Below are 20,273 nucleotides of genomic sequence, written 5' to 3'. Positions count from 1 at the left end.
ATTATAAGATAGTAACATCAAATCTCACGAACAAAAAATGCATTTTATCCATATATTTTAAAGAAATACGTAAATTTTAACTAAATTTTAACTTAGTACGGCTTAATTTTACGATATCAAATGATTATAAGTGAAAGGGCTATGGATGAAATTTAAGAGAAAAAGAATTATAACTTTTTTTTTTGTTTTGTTTTTTCAAATTTTAGTCTCTTTTTCATTTTATCAACACAATTTCATATTTATAAAAAATAAAAAACCAATAAAAATAGAAAATTACATGTGTTTTTAAGAAAGATGAAAATATAAGAAAATTTATTAGAAAATAAGTATTAATTTTAAAAAACCTTAATAGCCATTTTATTGATTGATTATTAAAAATTAAGCTTCCAACCACCCTTTCCACAAGAAAATGACAAAAAAACGACCCAGTTTAAACTTTACATTTTAAAAGTAGCGAACGTGTAAAATGTTTACATTTTGTTTTTCTTCAAACAATATCGACTGGAATTGACCCTGAGATACAATGTTTTGTTTTTGAAATTCAAAATAAAGAATATGTTCAAATTACCAAAATACTCTTGTTTTCCCAAATGTTTGATATACACTTTCGCCAAAACAAGTTTCTCATTCCAGTTGAGTTTGAACGTTTTGCTCTCAAGATTGACTGATTTTTACACATGTAATTAACTTTGAACCGTTCGATGGTTCAAGGCTTTGTTTTGAGTTTAGGGTTTAAGATTATTTGAGAAATCTGAGGCGGATGAGTTATTTGTGAAATATGCAGTTGTTGGAGTTTTTTTTGTATTTGGTTTTAATTTAATGCATATGGTTTCGTTCGACGAATTTCAACAATTTCATCAATCTAGGGTCGTATAGATGATGAGTCTCGACTTAGATTGATGAAATTGCCAATTGTTAAATGAGTTTCAAGATTTGTTGCATTTTATTTGCATTATGTGAGGTCCTGGATGTCGAATTTGGCCGAGCTTAACTCAAGATACATTTTAATTATGCCACAAGAAAAATCATCTAATGAATTTTGTTCATATATATATATATATATATATATATATATATATATTTAAAGATTTGGTTTAATTAAAAAATTAGATAAAAATTTGCATAACATTAAAAAAATTAAAAGATTGTGTAATATCATTTATGAAAATTAACATAATAAGATATTTAACGTCACCTTAACTACCAAATCAATTTTCATCTTTCAATTTGAAACAAGTTTAAAATTGAATGATGTTTTTCTAAATCAGATTCAAAAGTTTAAAAAGGAAAGTAACAATTTTCCAAAGTTTTAAAGAATGTTAATAATAATACTATCATATTAGAATCAAAATTATTAAAATTTAAATAACCAAAACTCATAGTCTAAGTAAAATATATAAAATTTAGAAGTTTAAACATAAAATTTGAAAATCTAAATAGTATAAACAAATATGTAAATTTAATTAATTAAAATAACATTCAAACATTCTTAGTCCCATTTTCACTTCTTATCGTTACAAGATTTTCAAAGGTGATCTCATGCTTAACAAACGGTTATAGATCGTCATTAACCTAATATTTCCTTTACATATCATGAATTAAATTCTTTTGACTTATTAGTAGTATTTTTAATATCACTAATTATTGTTTTTCATAAAAAAGAAGAAGAAGAAAATATTATTATTTAAGTTGTTTTTTAGCATTTATGTATGTTGACCCTCCTCAGTCCAATTCCCTGACACTAATTAGCACCTTATAATAGTGAAAAACCTAGTTTGAAGGTAAATTTATTAAATAAACATTCTAATTAACCAGATTTGATAAAATTAATCGAAGAAAAATGTGTATTTCATTTATAATATATACGTATTTCAAAAAAAGATAAAAAATTCAGATTATAATAATCTCCATCCCAAACACATATTATATCGGTACAACTATAATAATTTATACTTCAAACACAGATTATAATAACACAATTTGCATCCTAAGTACATACTATTTATTTATTTATTATCGTAGTTATTAGTATTATTTAAGATAAGTAGGTAACCAAACCCTAGAATTTAAATTGTAAAAAAAAAAGAAAAGAAGAAAAGAAAAGTAGAAATTATAAATGCAAGGTTAAAATGAATTCAGCGTATTAAAAACAAAAGGAAAAAAATTCGGTTGTATATTTAATAATATTAAGTGTAAAAAATTGAAGTAAATTTTTTAAAATAATGAAATTTCCAAATTTGGTCACCACTCTTTGATTTTTTATTTGCTTATAAAATGGAAAATTCCAACTAGAAAAGAAAAAGAAAAATTTAATACATGAAAGGAAAAAGGGATACAATCTTAATTTTCATTTCATTTTTGTATTTTCCTTTTTTTAAAAAAAAAATTAATAATATTTTAATTACCTTATCCCGACATATGTAATCTTCATGGAATTTAATCCCAATAATTTAAATGAAATCTGGCCGATAACAAAAGAAAGAAAAAAAATGCCGAAATGCGGTCGGAATGAAATTGAAATGCAAAACAAATTCAAATTCGGGTGAAATGCAAATTCTTATTAAATTCACGCGTACGCCTCATGAAAATCGGTGTACTACCAGGAGGAAGGTCGTCATCGTCATCGTGGAGAGAGAGAGAGAAAGAGAAATCGCCGGCGTTTTCTCGGGATTCCCGCCGGAAATTTAGTTTAAAGCTTTGCTGCAAGTTTTTGACCGGAAATGCTTCTTCTTCTTCTAGAAATGGCTGGGAATTATTAAGAGACCTTCAAGTCTTGCTGTTCCAACGAAACGTCGTTGGCTTCCTTCTCTGGGACGCCATTATTGTTGAGTTTCTTTTTACTGGCTAGGAGGTATAGTTAACGACCGTGAAGTGCCCATTATCGTCAATGAAGAGTCGTTGCTTTACATTTGAACGTTTTGTAACTGGTTAAATTGTTCCAGTGATTGTTTAGGTTCAGTTCATGAATTTTTTTTTTCTTTGTATAATTTGTGGCAGATTGAATGGGTGATTGATCGTGGTTGTGATTGGAATTCAATTTTCGTGGCTGTGTGAAGTGGTGATTTTGGTTTTTTTATTTCCTCGTTTGAGCATTATTGTTCTAGTGTTTGTTTGAGGCGAAATGGGTGATACTGAAGATGCTCGTACTGATAACTTACGAAATCTTCAATGTTCGTTTGGAACATCTTCATCTTCTGCTTTAAAGTATCATTTCTCTATGGATCAACTTAAAATTTCTCAAATGACCTGCTCTCAAGGCCGTCCACAGCATTTCCAGTCGAATTTTCTTGGGGATAATAATAGACGAATTGGGATACCTCCTTGTCCTAACTCGCCGCAGGTCCCACCAATCTCACCGTATTCTCAGATCCCTGTATCCCGTCCGATGAACCAACAGAGTTATAACTCAGTTCCTACTCATTCTCGATCGTTATCTCAGCCTTCTTTTTTCTCTCTCGATTCTTTGCCCCCTTTAAGTCCGGCCCCATTTCGTGACTCCCCATCTACGTCGAATTCAGATCAGGTTTCTGCCGATACGTCAATGGAGGATAGGGATGCCAGTTCTCATTCTTTGTTGCCTCCTTCACCTTATACGAGGGCCAATTCTTCGAAGATGGGTGATGCTTTACCTCCTCGTAAAGCCCATAGGCGGTCTAACAGTGATATTCCATTTGGATTATCTTCGATGATTCAGTCACCTCCTGTTCTCCCTTTTAGTGGCTCAGGTGGATTGGAGCGATCAACAAGTAGCAAAGAGAATGCGGGAATATTTAAGCAAGCCAGCCAGTTTGTTAAAAGGGAACCTAGTTTGGAGAAAAGCATTGATAACCATTTGGAAGGAATGGGTGAAAAGAAGTCTGAAGGGGACACTGTGGATGATTTGTTCTCTGCTTATATGAATTTGGATAATATTGATTTGTTCAACTCCTCAGGGACTAACGACAAGAATGGTCATGAGAATCGGGAGGATTTGGATAGTAGAGGCAGTGGCACAAAGACAGGGGGTGAGAGCAGTGATAATGAAGCAGAAAGCAGTGTTAACGAAAGTGGGGATAACTCTCAAATGCCTGGATTGAATTCGTCTGCCGAGAAGAGGGAAGGAATTAAACGGACTGCTGGGGGAGATATTGCTCCAAATAACAGACATTACCGGAGTATCTCTATGGATAGCTTCATGGGCAAGTTGCAGTTTGGTGATGAGTCACCCAAAATGCCTCCTACACCACCCGGCATTCGTCCGGGGCAACTTTCTTCAAACAACCTAGCTGACGGTAATTCAACTCCATTCAGCTTGGAATTTGGTAATGGTGAGTTCAGTGGGGCTGAACTGAAGAAAATTATGGCAAATGACAAACTAGCTGAGATTGCACTAACTGATCCTAAACGTGCAAAGAGGTATATGCAAATTGTGTCATCAACTGATTTACTAACATGACTTCATCCATTGGCTAATAATCTCGAATTACTGATTTGCTTCAGGATCTTGGCAAACCGTCAATCTGCTGCTCGATCAAAAGAACGAAAAATGCGGTATATATCTGAGTTGGAACACAAGGTTCAGACGCTTCAGACAGAAGCTACCACGCTGTCTGCCCAACTCACACTTCTGCAGGTAGAGATTTTGAGTTCTGAGTGATGACAATTATATTTAACTTTCATTTTTCTATGCCTAAATCTTCCTGTGTTACTGTGACTATTTTATATTCAGCGAGACTCAGTTGGACTTACAAACCAGAATAATGAGCTGAAGTTCCGTCTCCAAGCCATGGAACAGCAAGCACAACTGCGGGATGGTATTGACATTTTTTCTCTTAATTATTTTCCTTCATTGTCCAATGGAAAGGCTTTTCATCAAAAAGCATTGAATCGTGAATTATATTTTTCTTTGTTAGCCTAATATTTCTGGTACGTGATTTTATATGTATATTTTTGTAGCATTTTTCAGGTTATTTCTTTGAAAACCATGTCTTTTAGTCTTGTACTCTTTATATGAACCATGAGTCCTTCTCCCTGGCATTTCCTCAAATTGTCAATACAATAAAATTCATTCCTCTCTTTAGTACATTATTGTGAGATGTTACCCATTATGATGGTTTGAAGAGTTTCCAATTTTAATCATTAGATACTGGTGGTACACTTTAGTTGACCATAGGCGCACTGTAGGTAGTGGCTAGGCTAACTACCAGGTCACTCTCTCCTCTTTCATTGAACATTTAGCCTGGCTTTGTTCTCTGAATCCACTCTCACTTATTTTCTTCAGATCTCATACCATCATCCCACCTCCCCTTCTGGGACTTGAATTTCATCTATTACAGAGTCTATCATTCAAGAAAGCATCTGCTCAAGCAGTTAGAACTTGATGCTTTTGGGAGGAGGTTACTTCTAGAGTCTGGCAAGTGAGAATATGTAAAGTTGGTACCTTTTCTGATGGCTTTAATGGAAGCAGGTTCCTCCATTCAACCTGACCGTTCACCCTCAGTGTTACCTTTTCAACACTTGCTCATAAAATAGATCAAACACCTCAATGCAAGAATATGTGCTGCTCACTTTGTTGTTCCAACTTCCCCCCTAATTCTCTTTCAGTATTTCAGAATTGATTCTTTCCATTGTGTCTTCCCCTTATAACCTAATTTTCATGGAAGAATATTAGAGGCTTGGGGCTGATATGGCTTTCCTACCATTCTCATTTGGTATATCAGAAGATTGGGAGCCTTGAAGGGATGTGAGAATTGGTGATCCTTACTTGCCCGTTTGTTTGGTTATTCTACAGAAAATAGAACTTCCATCTATTAGTTTATAAATTCTACTTGGAGATATCGAGTTATCGATTGGGCTTTTCTGGACTCAATTGGTCCCTTCAATGTATCCTCATTCTTTGGAAGGAATCTCTCTGTCAGGAGGAGAAATCGGAAGTTGAGTTTTTCTTTGTGGAATCTATATTTAGGAAACATCACCAGTCAAAATAGACTCCTGAGAAGTTAACCCACGGCCATGGCTTGTGTCTTCTCCAAACCAACTTTGCAAATCTGATGCATTCTTTTTCTGTCCTTTTACTTAGGCCCGATTTGTTACATTTGGTTTTTTTGCTTTTAAAAATTAACCCTATAGATACCAATTTGACCTCTAAATTTTTTAGATTTTTATCTACCATCAAATTTTGAGAACTAAGAAAAGTAGACTTTGATTTTTTTAACTTTAATTTTAATTTAAGTTTTTCTTTTTTAATTTGGTTAAAATTTTAATGCTTGTATTTAGGAAAGATACCGTTTTTGTAAGAAACGGAGAGTAAATAGGTTTAACTTTCAAAAACTAAAAACGAAATGGTTACCAAACGGAAACTTTAGCAATTCTAAAAGTTTGTTTTTAACGTATCCTACCTGCTCATTCTCCTCTTTTAGATGCTGACAGTAATCATTAGCTCACTTTTAGTGAGGGCATTTACTTGGTCCTTATTGTGTGAGATGAATAGTGAAGCCTTCTAGCGGTGAAGAATTGCCAATTGCTTCTTTTCTTCCCGTTAGTTTAAACTTCTAGGACAACTAGTAATTTAATCAAATTAATTGGAAGCGCTTTCTAAAATTTGGGTTAATAGTGGTTTAACAATGCTAATTGGAAAACCTTTCTAAATTTTACTTAGCACGAGTTCTTCATTTTCTACATGTCATTGACCGTTGTTATCACATATGTGACAGCTCTAAATGAAGCGTTAACTGCTGAGGTTCAGAGATTGAAACTTGCTACAACCGATATAAACGCACAATCTCATCCCTCAAATGGGGTAATGGCTCAATCTTCTATGAACCGCCATGGACTCCAGCTTCAGCAGCAGCACCAACAACAGCAACATATGCAGCAGAATGGGAGTGCAACCACAAAACCAGAATCCAACCAATAATTTATATATATATATTTTCTTGTGGAAGATATAGATGAGTTTCATCGTCTCTTTGATCATCTTGTTCATTTATAGAAATATATTCATTGTTGTAAGCTAGCTTATTACTATTATTATTATTATTATTTGCATTTGTCAAATATCCACCCCCAACACAGTCTTTCCAAAGTTGTGTAAATCACACTCTTCTATAATTTTATATGCTTTAATCTTGCAATTGTTTAGAGAGTCTAGGCAAATCTTGTTACCAAAAAGAGAGGTGTACTTGATGATTAATTACTTTATATGATATTTTAGAATGGGAATTCCCTTTCTTCTCCTTCTGTCAAGTAGTGATTCCAACAAATATAATTCACTTCATCTGACCTTTATACTTAACAATCTAAATTATGTTGTTTGATTTGATTTCTAGATATTTTACAGGTGATTTGGTATTCCAAACTGTTGGTGGTTCTTGGGGGAGAGCCTCTTCATTGATTCCACCAACCAATGGAGCATTGTTTCCACTGTTTGAGCATCCCATTTGGATGGTAAATGGATCTGATTCTATTTTCATTTTTTTAGCATTATCTTAACTTGATGATATGATGGTTAAATATTTAATGTTTTGTTTGCTTCATCACATTAAGGGTTTAGATGCTCCAATTTATCTGAGTTCATTTTACATTATTGTATTAAGTAGTATTATATAACTCAAATTAGATGACCTAAATTATAACATTTAAAACCTAGTAGGGTAAAGATAAGTTGACTAATTGACATACACTCGGCTCTCTTATATTTAAAAAATAAAAAAGATGTTTAGTTAATATGAAAAAATTTCAATTTCATATCAATTAGAATTTAACTCGACGTCAAAGTGTTTTTGAATCGGTATTTATTTGGTTAATTTGTACAATATCAAATTAGATATAATAAAGCATATGAAATGCCTTAAAGTATCTTAAGAGCGCATCCGAAAGATTTTAGGTTAAAGGTCAAGAATGTAATCAATTTTCACATAAAATAAAAATCATTAATTTATTAATTTTTTTTTTACTAACATTAAGATTAGAAACAAATTATTTTACGTTGCATTATATCTATTAATACTTTGAATTTGATTGATATATTTGGACCCGACCCAAAATCTTTATACTTCCCAATATTTTAATTGTTGCCTTTAATACTCATAATCGTCACAAATTACTCCTCAAAAAATGTACAAACAAAACGATCCGATATCTTAACTTCTTTCTTCGTTGGGAATAGGATAACATTTAAAACTTAATATAAATTCATATTTGTCAATCCAAATGACTTTTAGTAGACCCACACTTCAAATAGAAACAAAATGTCATGTCACAAAGTTTATATTAACAGATAAACTAACTATATAGTGATAATAGGAGAATGATAATGAAATTGATCCAAAATTTGAATCATAATCATTAGATTCACATACTAAGTTTATTAGAATGCATGCATAAAGTTTTTGTCCACATGAATTGACAAAGGATGCTTCTTATTCCAACTGTGACACATTCATGAATTGTACATCTTCCACTTGTTGCTTTATTCAAATTCACTATGCTTTTATGTTTCTTAATTAATTATTTCTTTAGTTTTTCTCCATGTTGATGTGTTTTAAACATGGTTTTTTTTTTTTTTAGATTTTTCTTTTTTTATTCTTTTAAAAATAGAGGTGGATTGTACTCATCTTTAGTCGTCTTTAGTTTGCACATCTTGTCTAGGCTCGTTTGATAGATAACAAGTTTGATTTTAGTTTTTAGTTTATTTTTTCATTTGTTTTCTTATACTCATAAAATGATGTTTTGTTATTTACTTTTAAAAAATCAAATTGGATAGTTTTTTTTTTTTTTTTTTTTTTTTTTTTTTTTTGGGTTTCTTTCTCATAATAATGCATTTTGGGTAGGAAGCCTATAGGGATAGGGTGAAAGTATATGAGCAACAATTTCACATTTTAATTTGAAAGGTTGATTATTGTTAAATTATGAGCTTCATTTATTGGGTTTATTTTTTTATTCTTTTATTTTTCATTTTATAATACCCATTTATTGCTTTTCTCATCTACAATTGATTGAACTTCAAGCAAAATAATGTCATGAGTGATAATATTAATTAGGGTTTTTTTTTCCCTTTTTTTTTTTTTTTTTTTTTTTGTCTCATTCCCATCATAAACCATTGATATTAAATAACAATAATTGAAGCTTCAATTAACACTGTTTTTATGTATTAGAAAAAAGGTTTTGGGATGATCTTATTTCTAGTTTCTAAATTTAAAAAATCAAGCCCCTTAATGTTAGCTAGTCTACTTCTACCTAAAAAAGCCATTTTGTTGTAAAATGTAGGTACAAACAGAACATAAATATCATACAAATAATGTTAAAAACAAAATAAAACAACAAAATAGGAAGTGATTTCTCTAAATTTCTTCCTTATTTTCAGAAAAATTTTGGATTCCTCTTCAATGTGTGTTCCCTCAACATCCACCAAATGCTTCTACTTATAAACAAAATGGCAGGTGGTAAGGTGGTGAGGTGTCCATTTAAACTGCAAATCGAATCGTTTCTTAAAACCAAATCGAAAACTTAGTGAAACCAAAAAATTGTGGTTCAATCGGGTAAAAAGAATTTTCGAAACTGAATCAAAGTGTGTTTTTAACTACAATATGTATTTATTTTTATGTTTATATATTTTAAAAAATAAATTTAAAATTTAAGTGCTTCTAATTTAAATAACAAAACCAAATTTAAAACCGAATATAAATACAGTTTGATTTGAACCAATAAATAAGTTTGGTTCGTTTTCATATATAGAAATTTTACAATTTTCAGTTCGATTCAATTTGGCCACAAAATCGAACCGAATTGTTTCCACCCCTAAAGGTATAATAATTTGGACATAATTGATGTGTATTTACAAGACACGTCGTCAACATGACACGGAAGATAGAAGTGTGACACATGTTCTATTAGGACAATGACATCTAAATCACACATAATTTAACATATTTATAATATTCTCTCTCGAATGCCTATTATGTATGAAATATATCTCGTTAATTATAACTTTACTACGGGAAAACTCATTGGAAAAAAAGTCTTAGCGATGAAAAAAATACATATTACATACGATCTGAACTTGCTCCTCTGATAAAAATATTACTTGATATCTCTTATCGCTACATTATGACGTTGTGTACCAATATTTCAAAGGGTATGGTTGGTAAAAATTTGTAATTAAGTTTGTCGTGTTATCTTTTAAACAATATTTTTTTCTATAGTAATGTCACAAATTTCTTCAAGATTACGAGTGTAGAAAAGTTTTAGTGAAATATTCTTCATCTATCTCTTTTAATATGCTCTTATTTGATTTGAGTTGTACACATGTTGTATTATCCTCGTATAATTTGTTGGAAGAATTTTACTCGAAGACAAACCATATGTTCCACAAATATGTTGAGTCATTGATCTTTGTCATACATATTCTCGACTTGACTCGAGAATTGCAAGAATTTCAGCATTAATCTAGGAAATAACTGTTATGGTTTGTTTCACTAATAACTATGATATAGCGATTTCTTCACATGTGAATAGGTAACCTGTTTGAGATATAGTTTTGTGTGTATCAAATAAATATCCAAAATCTATACAACCAACTTAGATCATAATTTTATTTATTTGAATAAAATAAATTCATATCCATCTTTCTTATGAAAATAGATGTTTAATTTCTTTCTAATGTCTTTTTTGTGGGAAAGAAATTGCACGTAGCTAACAAAATTTACTAAAAACGTAATATTTGGTCTTGTATATATTATTAACAAGATACATAAATACATTAATTGCACTATGTTATGGTTCTTTAGGATCAAGAAATTCATTATTATCATATCAAGGTCGAAATATATCTTTCTTTGCGTCCAAAATGAACTTTTATTGGATTGTTCAATGTATGTGTGGTTTGTCCATACAAAATATTTTCAAAAATTTTATTATATAAGTTGACTAACGAAAAAATATCTCATTTGCTAAATGCTTAATTTGTAAACCAAGACAAAATTTTATTTTCCTGAAAATCTTTCATTTCCCATTCTTTTATAAAATATTCTATTGCCTTTTAAAACTTTTCAAGATTTTAATTTCAATCATATCTAAGTCACCAACATGTACGGTTATAATATTAAATCCTCTTTGTTATTTCTTTATAAATACACGTGCAAATATTAGATTATATATGTTGATATCCTTCTTTCAACAAATATTTAATTACCTAGGTGATTGTATCACATTCATTTGGATTGTTTCAATCCATATAGTAATCTTTGTAATTTTATTGAATAAAATTCTCAACTTTTTTTTATTTATATGTTTTATGTATATCTTATGTCCTTTTGGGATTCTTATATAATTGTCGTTATCAAGAGATTTATATAAATGTTGCGACTGTATCCATAAAATGCATGTCCAGATTTTTGTACATAGTTAAATTAAACATCTTAATGTAATTTTATCACCATCGAAGAATATGTCTCATCATAATAAACATCAAATCTTTGTGAAAACCTTTATGCAACTAGTGTTGCATTATATCTTTAAACCTCGTTATTTTCATTTCTTTTTCTCATAAATATTCATAGTATCAAAGTAGGCAGCCTCAACAAAAGATCTAGTGGGTCCTCTTCGTAGTGTTCAAATTAAATTTATCGAAAGGGAACATACATTTAGGGACAAAATCGAGTTTAATTAAAAGTGTAAGGTTTTTGAAATGGATGGACAAAATTAAATTCATTTAATTACTTAGTATTGTTGTGTTTATGCTAAATGGTTTTAGGCTCCAATCTATGCATACATAAGCATTTCATAACCATATAATTAATTGATTTCCATATGGGCTTAGACTTTGATTATTAGGTGATGTGTTAATTTGTTGAGATGTTATTTATTGACTCTATAAAATTGGGATGACAAGACTCCAACTTCTAGATTCTATTTATAGTTAATGGGATGAACTTCTTGTATTGGAAAAGGACAATACATTACATTAGAATATATATATATATATATATATATATATATATATATATATATATATATATATATATATAATATATATATATAATATAAGAAACATGGGTGATATTTATAGTGACATATCATAAAGCAAAATTGAAAAGAAATATATTTATAAAGTTTGTAAAATTTGGATTACATATAACTACAATACTTATAACAAATTAACTCAAGAAGTAAATAAATATTCCAATTATGGAGAGTAACAACATTTTACAAGCTGCCTTAGAGATGTCAAACTCATACCCAATTTTATTACTCTTTTTTCTTTAGTCATCATAATTGTGGGGAAAAAGAAATGTAAGAAATATAGAATCTAACCTAAATTTGATTTTCCATATTTAAAAGGAAAGATATAATATATATTTAGTTTAGCAACCACTTCAATGCCCTCTAAGTCATTCTAAAATATATTAAATGAAAAATTACTTTTTTTTAATCAAATACATTTTTAGTCACTATGTCCGTAAAAATAGACACATTTGGTCCTTGAGTTTTTAAAATGTATCTTTTTAGTCTATTGATTTTTTCAAAATAGGTTTAAAAGGTCTCTTAAATAATTTTATACTTTTATTTTAAACAATTATATGATAAAATTACTTAAAAAAAAAAAGATCAAAAGTAAAATACTTTTAAGACCTTATAAACCTAATTTAAAAAATTAAGGGACTAAAAATGTCCATTTTAAAAACTTAGAAATCTAAAAGGTCTTACTTTTATAAACCAGTAAAAAATGTTCATTTTTACATTTTTAGAATTGATAGACGATATGATATACAATAGTTAGAAACAAAACTTAAATAGAGTTGATAAACATATGATATACAATTGTGATACATTTAAACTTAATGTTCTTTGATACATATACATAGTTGACACATTTACATTTCATACCATTTGATATATCAATATGTACTCGATATTCTTCAATACACTTTGAACTAAAATATGATGCACTTGTAAAAAAAGAAACTTGAAATTCTTTTTCTTTGAAAGTAGCCGACCCTTACACCCTTTTGTTCGATTTGAATGATGGTTTCCGAAACTAAATGACAAGTGCATGTTGGAATTAGATTATGTTCATAAATTCCCTGATCTCCACATAACCCATGAACCATAGACACATAAATCCAACCATCATGAACCTCCCCGATCTTTTAAGTTATAGTTGATCAATTAAGGTTGTACAATCTCAAAATCCCATCATAATTCATCATTAATTTCCTTTTCTTACCAAATCATATAATTTCTAGCATTGAATTGTGTAATATGGTTTCGAAATGTTATTTTGGAGTTATCACATGGAGAAGAACTCAGGAGACGATCAACGAATCAAAAGAAAACGAAAGGATAAAAAGAGAAAAATGCTTAAAAAAAAAAAAAAACAAAAATTGTTCCAGGACTATTTTGAAATAAAAAATGAGTGGATTTCTGGAACTAAGATTTTGCTATATATGCAAATATAAAAGTCATGCTTGCAAAATTTCATTATGAAATAGTCATCCATTCTAATTTTTCAAAATCGATGCTCCGTTTGGTAATTATTTCAAATTTTTTATTTTTATTTTTTACGTATTTTTAAATTTTTACTTATTAAAAGGAAAAACCATATATGATTGGTAATTGATTTTGTTTTATGCTTTTGATAACATAAAGTGTATTTTTAAATTTTTTTTTTTTCATTTTCAATTTTAGAAACAAGTTTCTTATTTATTTTTTTAAAAAAGTGAATTGGTTACTGAATACAATTCTTTTAAATCAATTTTAAAAAAACTAAAAAAATAAATGGGTTACTGAATAAGTCTTAAATGACTAAATTATTAATTTCATCATGGCTAAAATTGTTGTTCCGTTTAGTACTTCCATTTTCCATTTTAATTTCTAACACTTACAAATATTCAGTGTCAATCTAACTGTTTTCAATAAATCTTAAATATAGTATGTAAAAGTCAATTTTATAACCTAACAATAATAATTTTCATATAAAAATACAATACAATAGCTTTCAAAATTTATAGTAAAAATACTAATATAAAGGAATTAACAATAAATTAATTATACACCCAAGAATAGATATTGATCAAGTATATAATTATAAGGGACATTCTTAAATATAACAAAATGAACCGTATATCATGAATAAAATTTAAAATTTTAGTATATTTGGTAAATATTTAGGTGGTTTTTTTTTTTATTTTATATTTGCAATAATTTTACAAAAGACCGAAACTAAAATGATATTTAAGGGACCATGTTATTATTATTGGGTTGGGTTATGGTAATCTAACCCTTATTTGGAAGAAGAGTTACCATAATTCTTGTTTTAGGGTTATCATAACTCATCTTCCCTCTCTCTCATTCTTCTAAAACCTTTTTCAACATCACATAATCTATCTCTTTAAGTTTCGAAGTAATTAAAGAGAGGATTAGGACATATACATATATATATATATATAAGAATCTAATGTAATGTATTGTTGGAGAAATTAAGTGGTAAATAATGAACTCATGTGAAAATTTAGGGAGGAGAGTCAAAAGTCGAAATGCGGTCGGAATGAAATTGAAATGCAAGCGAAATTCAAATTCGACTGAAATGCAAATTCTTATTAAATTCACGCGTACGCGTAATGAAAATCGGTGTACCATTAGTCCTCGTCATCGTCATCCTCGTCGTGAATGAGAGAGAGAGAGAGAAAGAAAGAAAGAAAGTGCCGAAGCAACTTCTAGAGAGAGAGAGAGAGAAATCGCCGGCGTCCTCGTGATTCCCGCCGGCGGGCGGATTACTTTATAAAAACCTCACTGCTAATTCTGGACGGAAATGCTTCTCCTCTCAATGCCTGACAATTAAGGTTACTTCTTCTTCGGTCTCTCCCGCCGTTGTCGGAGGGAGTGTGGCTAACTTCCGGCGAGGGCATTGTCGACCTTCCGCCCCGTTGGATTGATTATTTCCTATGAGGTATTTCTAACAGCTGTGGAATGCGTCTGATATTGTCAATGATGAGTCATTGCTTTACTTTTGAATGTTCTGTAGCTCTCTTTTATGTTGTTTTAGTGATAGTTTAGGTTTTGTATGTGAGGGTTTTTTTTTTTTTTTTGGTTTTAATATATTGCAGATTGTGATAATGGAGTTTTGGAACTCAATTGGGGTTGGAGTTGCTTAACTTTGTGAAGTGGCGATTTAGGCTTTTTTGTTCTCGGCGAAATGGGTGATACTGAAGATGTTAACACTGAGAACATGCGAAATCATCTTCAATGTTCATATGGAGTATCGTCTTCTTCAGCTGGAAATCTTCCTTTCTCGATGGATCAACTTAAAATTTCCCAAATGAACTCTTCACAAATCCGTCCACCGCACTTTCATTCAAATTTTCTTGGGGATAATAGTAGAAGGATTGGGATACCTCCTAGTCCCAACTCACCGCAGATCCCACCAATTTCACCGTATTCTCAGATCCCGATCTCGCGTCCGATGAATCAGCAAAATTATAACCCAGTACCTACTCATTCTCGGTCGTTGTCTCAGCCTTCTTTTTTCTCTCTTGATTCTTTGCCCCCTTTAAGCCCATCTCCATTTCGTGAATCCCCAACTACGTCGAATTCAGATCAGGTTTCTGCAGATACATCAATGGAGGATAGGGATAATAATAGTTCACATTCTTTGTTGCCCCCCTCACCTTATATGAGAGTCAATTCTTCTAAGATGGGAGATTCTTTACCTCCTCGTAAAGCTCATAGGCGGTCTAATAGTGATATTCCATTTGGATTATCTTCAATGATTCAGCCATCTCCTCTTCTCCCATTCAATAGCTCTGGTGGATTGGAACGATCAACAAGTAGTAAAGAGAATGCTGGCTTATTAAAGCCCGGTAGCCAGTTTGTTAAAAGAGAACCTAGTTTGGAGAAAAGCGTTGACAACAATTTAGAAGGAATGGGTGAGAGGAAATCCGATGGGGACAGTGTGGACGACTTATTTTCTGCTTATATGAATTTGGATCATATTGATTTGTTCAACTCTTCTGGGACTAACGACAAGAATGGTCATGAGAATCGAGAGGATTTGGATAGTAGGGGTAGTGGAACAAAGACAAATGGTGGTGAGAGCAGTGATAATGAAGCAGAAAGCAGTGTAAATGAAAGCGGGGATAGTGCTCAAATGCCTGGATTGAATTCGTCTGCTGAGAAGAGGGAAGGGATCAAACGGACCGCAGGGGGAGATATTGCTCCGACTACCAGACATTATCGAAGTGTCTCCATGGATAGTTTCATGGGCAAGTTGCAGTTTGGTGATGAGTCCCCCAAAATGCCTCCTACACCACCTGGCGTTCGTCCAGGACAACTTTCTTCAAACAACTTAGTTGATGGTAATTCTGCTCCATTCAGCTTGGAGTTTGGTAATGGTGAGTTCAGTGGGGCTGAATTGAAGAAAATTATGGCAAATGACAAACTTGCCGAGATTGCTTTGACTGATCCCAAGCGTGCGAAGAGGTCTGTGCGCATTATCAATTGACTGATTTACTAAAATTACTTTGTTTATTGATTTTTAATCTTGAGCAACGAATTTACTTCAGGATCTTGGCAAACCGTCAATCTGCTGCTCGATCAAAAGAACGTAAGATGCGGTATATATCTGAGTTGGAACACAAGGTTCAGACTCTTCAGACAGAAGCTACCACACTGTCTGCCCAACTCACACTTTTGCAGGTAGAAACCTTGATTCTTGAGTATTGCCAATAATTTTCTATTTCCATTTCTGCTGCTGAGTTCTTGGTTTTCTTTTGCCATAATTTCCCTGTATCCAGAGAGATTCAGTTGGACTTACGAACCAGAATAATGAACTGAAGTTTCGTCTCCAAGCCATGGAACAACAAGCACAACTACGGGATGGTATTGACACTTCTCTTTACTTCTTTCCTCTTATATGTCTCTGAAAAGATTGTCAAGTAAAGCATCAACTAAAACTGTGGTAGCCATTTATTTCTTGAAATGACCTTAACTATGCTCATCTTATCGCATTTATTAGTTCAGATCTCTGAAAACCCCATCATGGGGTTCTGCATTTGGTAGTTTGGGTTTTATTCACTTCCTAGGCCTTAGTTATCAGATGGTATAAATGTCGATCCGTGTTGATCTGTAATGTTACTTACTGGTATTGTCGTACCAGTTAAGAATTTTTATTAAGAAATTTTTGTACATATTAGCGGGCCCTTGGCTTCCTGGACTTCATGGCTAACTCCTAAGGCCCTTGCTCTTCCTTTATATTGTTCATCTTAACTTGAAGCTTTTGTCAGCATCCTCTGTCACTGAATTTTATTTGGAAACTAGACAAGCTCCTTACTCCTCTTCTCTCTATCTCGTAGGCTTAGTCCATGCTTTGAAGTGATTTTGAAATTGTCATATTCAAAATCACTCAGAAACATGCTTATAATCATTCAAAACCATTTTATAAACATTTGTAAGAATGATTTTGAAAACGACTAAAGTAATTTAATCACTTTAGAATCAATCCCTAAGCATACTCTTATTTTTTGGATAAAATGTAAACTCAAGTTACGGACTGCTTGGGGGGTTCGACTAATACCAATGTGTAGTTGGCTTCAGGGTTTGGTTAAAAACCTTACAAATATCGAATCATTAAGAAGTGTGTGAATTCAAGTTTTCTGACTAATACTCACCATTTACATTCTCAAATCTTGACTACGTGGTAAGGCTTGATGCAAGGTTGATACTCCTTTTTAGAGCATGAACATGGAATTCACTCATACTTCTGCTTTTATTTATTTTTCTTTATCAAATGTGACAGCTCTTAACGAAGCCTTAACTGCGGAGGTTCAGAGATTGAAACTCGCTACGACTGAGCTAAACGCTCAGTCTCATCCCTCTAATGGGGTAATGTCCCAACCTGCCATCAATCACCATAGCCTCCAGCTTCAACTTCAGCATCACCAACAACAGCAACAGATGCAACAGAATGGAAGTACAACCACAAAACCTGAATCCAACCAATAATAATTTGTTGAAGATGGATGAGCTTCATTGTCTCTTTGATCACCTTGTCCATCAGCATTAGAGTAAGCAAATCTCCTTATTATTATTGGCATTTGGCAAATGGTAATTCTGTAATCCATTCAATAGTCTTTTTAAAGTTGTGTAAATCACACAGTTTAACCTTATGCTTTGTTTAAATTAAATACTTTAGTGAATGTAGGCAAACTTGTTACCACAAAAACAAAAAAAAAAAAAAAAGAGAGAGAGAGAAGTGTTCATTGGGTGCTAATTATTACTTTATATTATATTGTAGCATTTGAAAGCTTCTTTTCTTCCCTTCCCTGGCCCAAGGCTCCCTAATCTCACATTAGCGTATTACTCAGGTCACTCATCAGTGGACTTTGTTTTTATTTAAAAACGGCTAAATTATAGAGATATTCTTGGACTTTTCCATTTGTTTAAAAAATTACATCTTCTTTTTCTTTCCAAAAGTTGTAATATTACTCGTTAACCTCGGAGAAAAATCAATACGTGAAATGATTGTGGTGATCTAGAATGGTATGCTTTGTGCTGAGATTTCCATTTTAATTTCAAGTTTGAAGTCATCACGAGATCATTCCCGGTCTTAACATTGTTCATGTTTTTTTACTTCAAAGGTTATTTGTATTGTTTAATTTTGAAAGTACATTGGTGTTCTTTGGAGGACAAAGTTTTTGATAATTGGTAAGTTAGTGTCTTAGGAGTCTACATTAAACAAGCTTAACACAAATACAATACGTCCAATTATTTGTCCTAATCAATTCAAGTTTCAAAGAAGCTTCTAATCATAAGAAGCTTCTTTGATTTGGATTGAGTTGTTAGTGTTTATATTTAATATATTTGAATACATGTGACCAACTGTCTTAAACCAATAAATATAATAGACAAAAAGACAATTGGACTTATTATATTCATGCCCTAGTCCAAATTGTGAACTGAGGATGACAAAATCTTCAAACAAATCTTTGGGTAAATACTAATGAAAATATCCTTCTTCTTTTTTTTTTTTTTCATTTTCTTATCTTAAAATTTTAATTTCGAGTGTTGCAATTTTTAACTTCTAATAAATCTTTTATTTGTGCACCTTAAAATTCAAAGATCTAATCCAATTATACAACCTATATCAAACTTAGTGCAAGTTACAAAGTTAAAATATTATTGAAGGTGTATCTTGAAACTTATTCCACTTTAGTAAATTCATTATGAAATTAATAAATTTTGCGATTAGTTGTAATTATTAGTTTGACATTGAGAATATATTTGTTGGAGTTTAACATTTAACCATGAAGCCATAAGTTTGATTCTTCTGTCGTACTTGCACATATTTTTTTTTTTATAAAAAAAAAAGCATAAACACAAATTGTAAAAAATAAACATGAACTTACACTAATACTAATCTAAATATACTTGCATATATATATATATATATATATATATATATATATATATATATATATATATATATATATATATATATATATATATATATATAGTTCACTACTTATATGACAATTAAATTAGCCTCTGTTGATTTTTTTTTATTATTGTTGAAATTAATCTAAAACTTTCGCAACACAGTGACTTGAAGTTTCAAATATACAAAAACATTAATTAAAAAAAAATCAAAAGTAAAAGAGTAAAATATTAAAATTTACAAGGACTCTCAAAACTCATACTAAACTATAACAATATGAAACTTGTGTATGTAAAATGAATGACTAAAGAATTGAGAAAAAAATGTCAAATGACTTGGATTTAAAAAATATATATAAATTTTCAAATCACCAATTAAATCCAAAAGCTTAAAGCTAATGGATAAAGGTAAATTTTATTATATCATTCAATGTCTCTACCTATGGGCTAGAAATACGAAAAGCACAAGTAGAAATCAATTTAAAGTGGGGAGAATAAAATAATGGAAGGGCTTGAATGCAAAACCTCCCTAAGAATGACAAAAAATTCTGCAAATACCTGTCCGTTCGAGAAAATCCCCTGGTTGACCGAGAATGAGGTCAAACCAGAACACCAATTGGATATTATCCCGACTCCCCAACAAAGGAATGAGTCGGGAACAAGGATGGAAAATGCCCCGCCCTGCCCCAATCTTATTGTCAACCTTCTACCTTCAATCCTAATACTATCTTAAATCATCAATTCAATAAAAAACTTAAGTTAGTAGGTGAAGGTAAATTTAATTCTATCATTCAACAATGTCAAAAGGTGTTGATGTCAAACTCAAGTGAAATTACCAAAATACACTTGCACGCACACGAAAAAGT

General features: G+C 31.1%; 2 protein-coding genes across 5 annotated transcripts; both read left to right on the top strand.

The window, feature by feature from the left end:
- Positions 1–2,581: 2,581 nt before the first annotated feature.
- On the top strand, positions 2,582–7,224 carry LOC103490335 (bZIP transcription factor 29-like). Of its 3 annotated transcripts, none has more exons than XM_008449808.3 (5): positions 2,582–2,851; positions 2,998–4,395; positions 4,480–4,612; positions 4,709–4,793; positions 6,693–7,224. In XM_008449808.3, the coding sequence occupies exons 2-5, from the start codon at positions 3,122–3,124 to the stop codon at positions 6,893–6,895; spliced, it is 1,695 nt and encodes a 564-aa protein (XP_008448030.1). In that variant the 5' UTR covers positions 2,582–2,851; positions 2,998–3,121; the 3' UTR covers positions 6,896–7,224. The 3 variants fall into 3 exon arrangements, with proteins under 3 accessions (XP_008448030.1, XP_050946580.1, XP_008448029.1); XM_051090623.1 differs by having other exon boundaries at positions 5,261–7,224; XM_008449807.3 differs by having other exon boundaries at positions 2,582–4,395.
- Positions 7,225–14,606: 7,382 nt separating this feature from the next.
- LOC103490334 (bZIP transcription factor 29) lies at positions 14,607–18,291 on the top strand. 2 transcript variants are annotated; one of them, XM_008449805.3, is made up of 5 exons: positions 14,607–14,926; positions 15,084–16,455; positions 16,539–16,671; positions 16,770–16,854; positions 17,771–18,291. In XM_008449805.3, exons 2-5 carry the CDS (start codon positions 15,173–15,175, stop codon positions 17,974–17,976), a joined length of 1,707 nt encoding a protein of 568 aa, XP_008448027.1. In that variant the 5' UTR covers positions 14,607–14,926; positions 15,084–15,172; the 3' UTR covers positions 17,977–18,291. The 2 variants fall into 2 exon arrangements, with proteins under 2 accessions (XP_008448027.1, XP_008448028.1); XM_008449806.3 differs by having other exon boundaries at positions 14,610–14,926; positions 15,153–16,455.
- The last annotated feature ends 1,982 nt before the right edge of the window (positions 18,292–20,273 follow it).

This window comes from Cucumis melo, chromosome 1 (genome assembly GCF_025177605.1).
Source record: "Cucumis melo cultivar AY chromosome 1, USDA_Cmelo_AY_1.0, whole genome shotgun sequence".
Classification (NCBI taxonomy): domain Eukaryota; kingdom Viridiplantae; phylum Streptophyta; class Magnoliopsida; order Cucurbitales; family Cucurbitaceae; genus Cucumis; species Cucumis melo.
The sequence above is the reverse complement of the archived record's forward strand: the minus strand, read 5'-3'. Positions and strand labels throughout refer to the sequence as shown.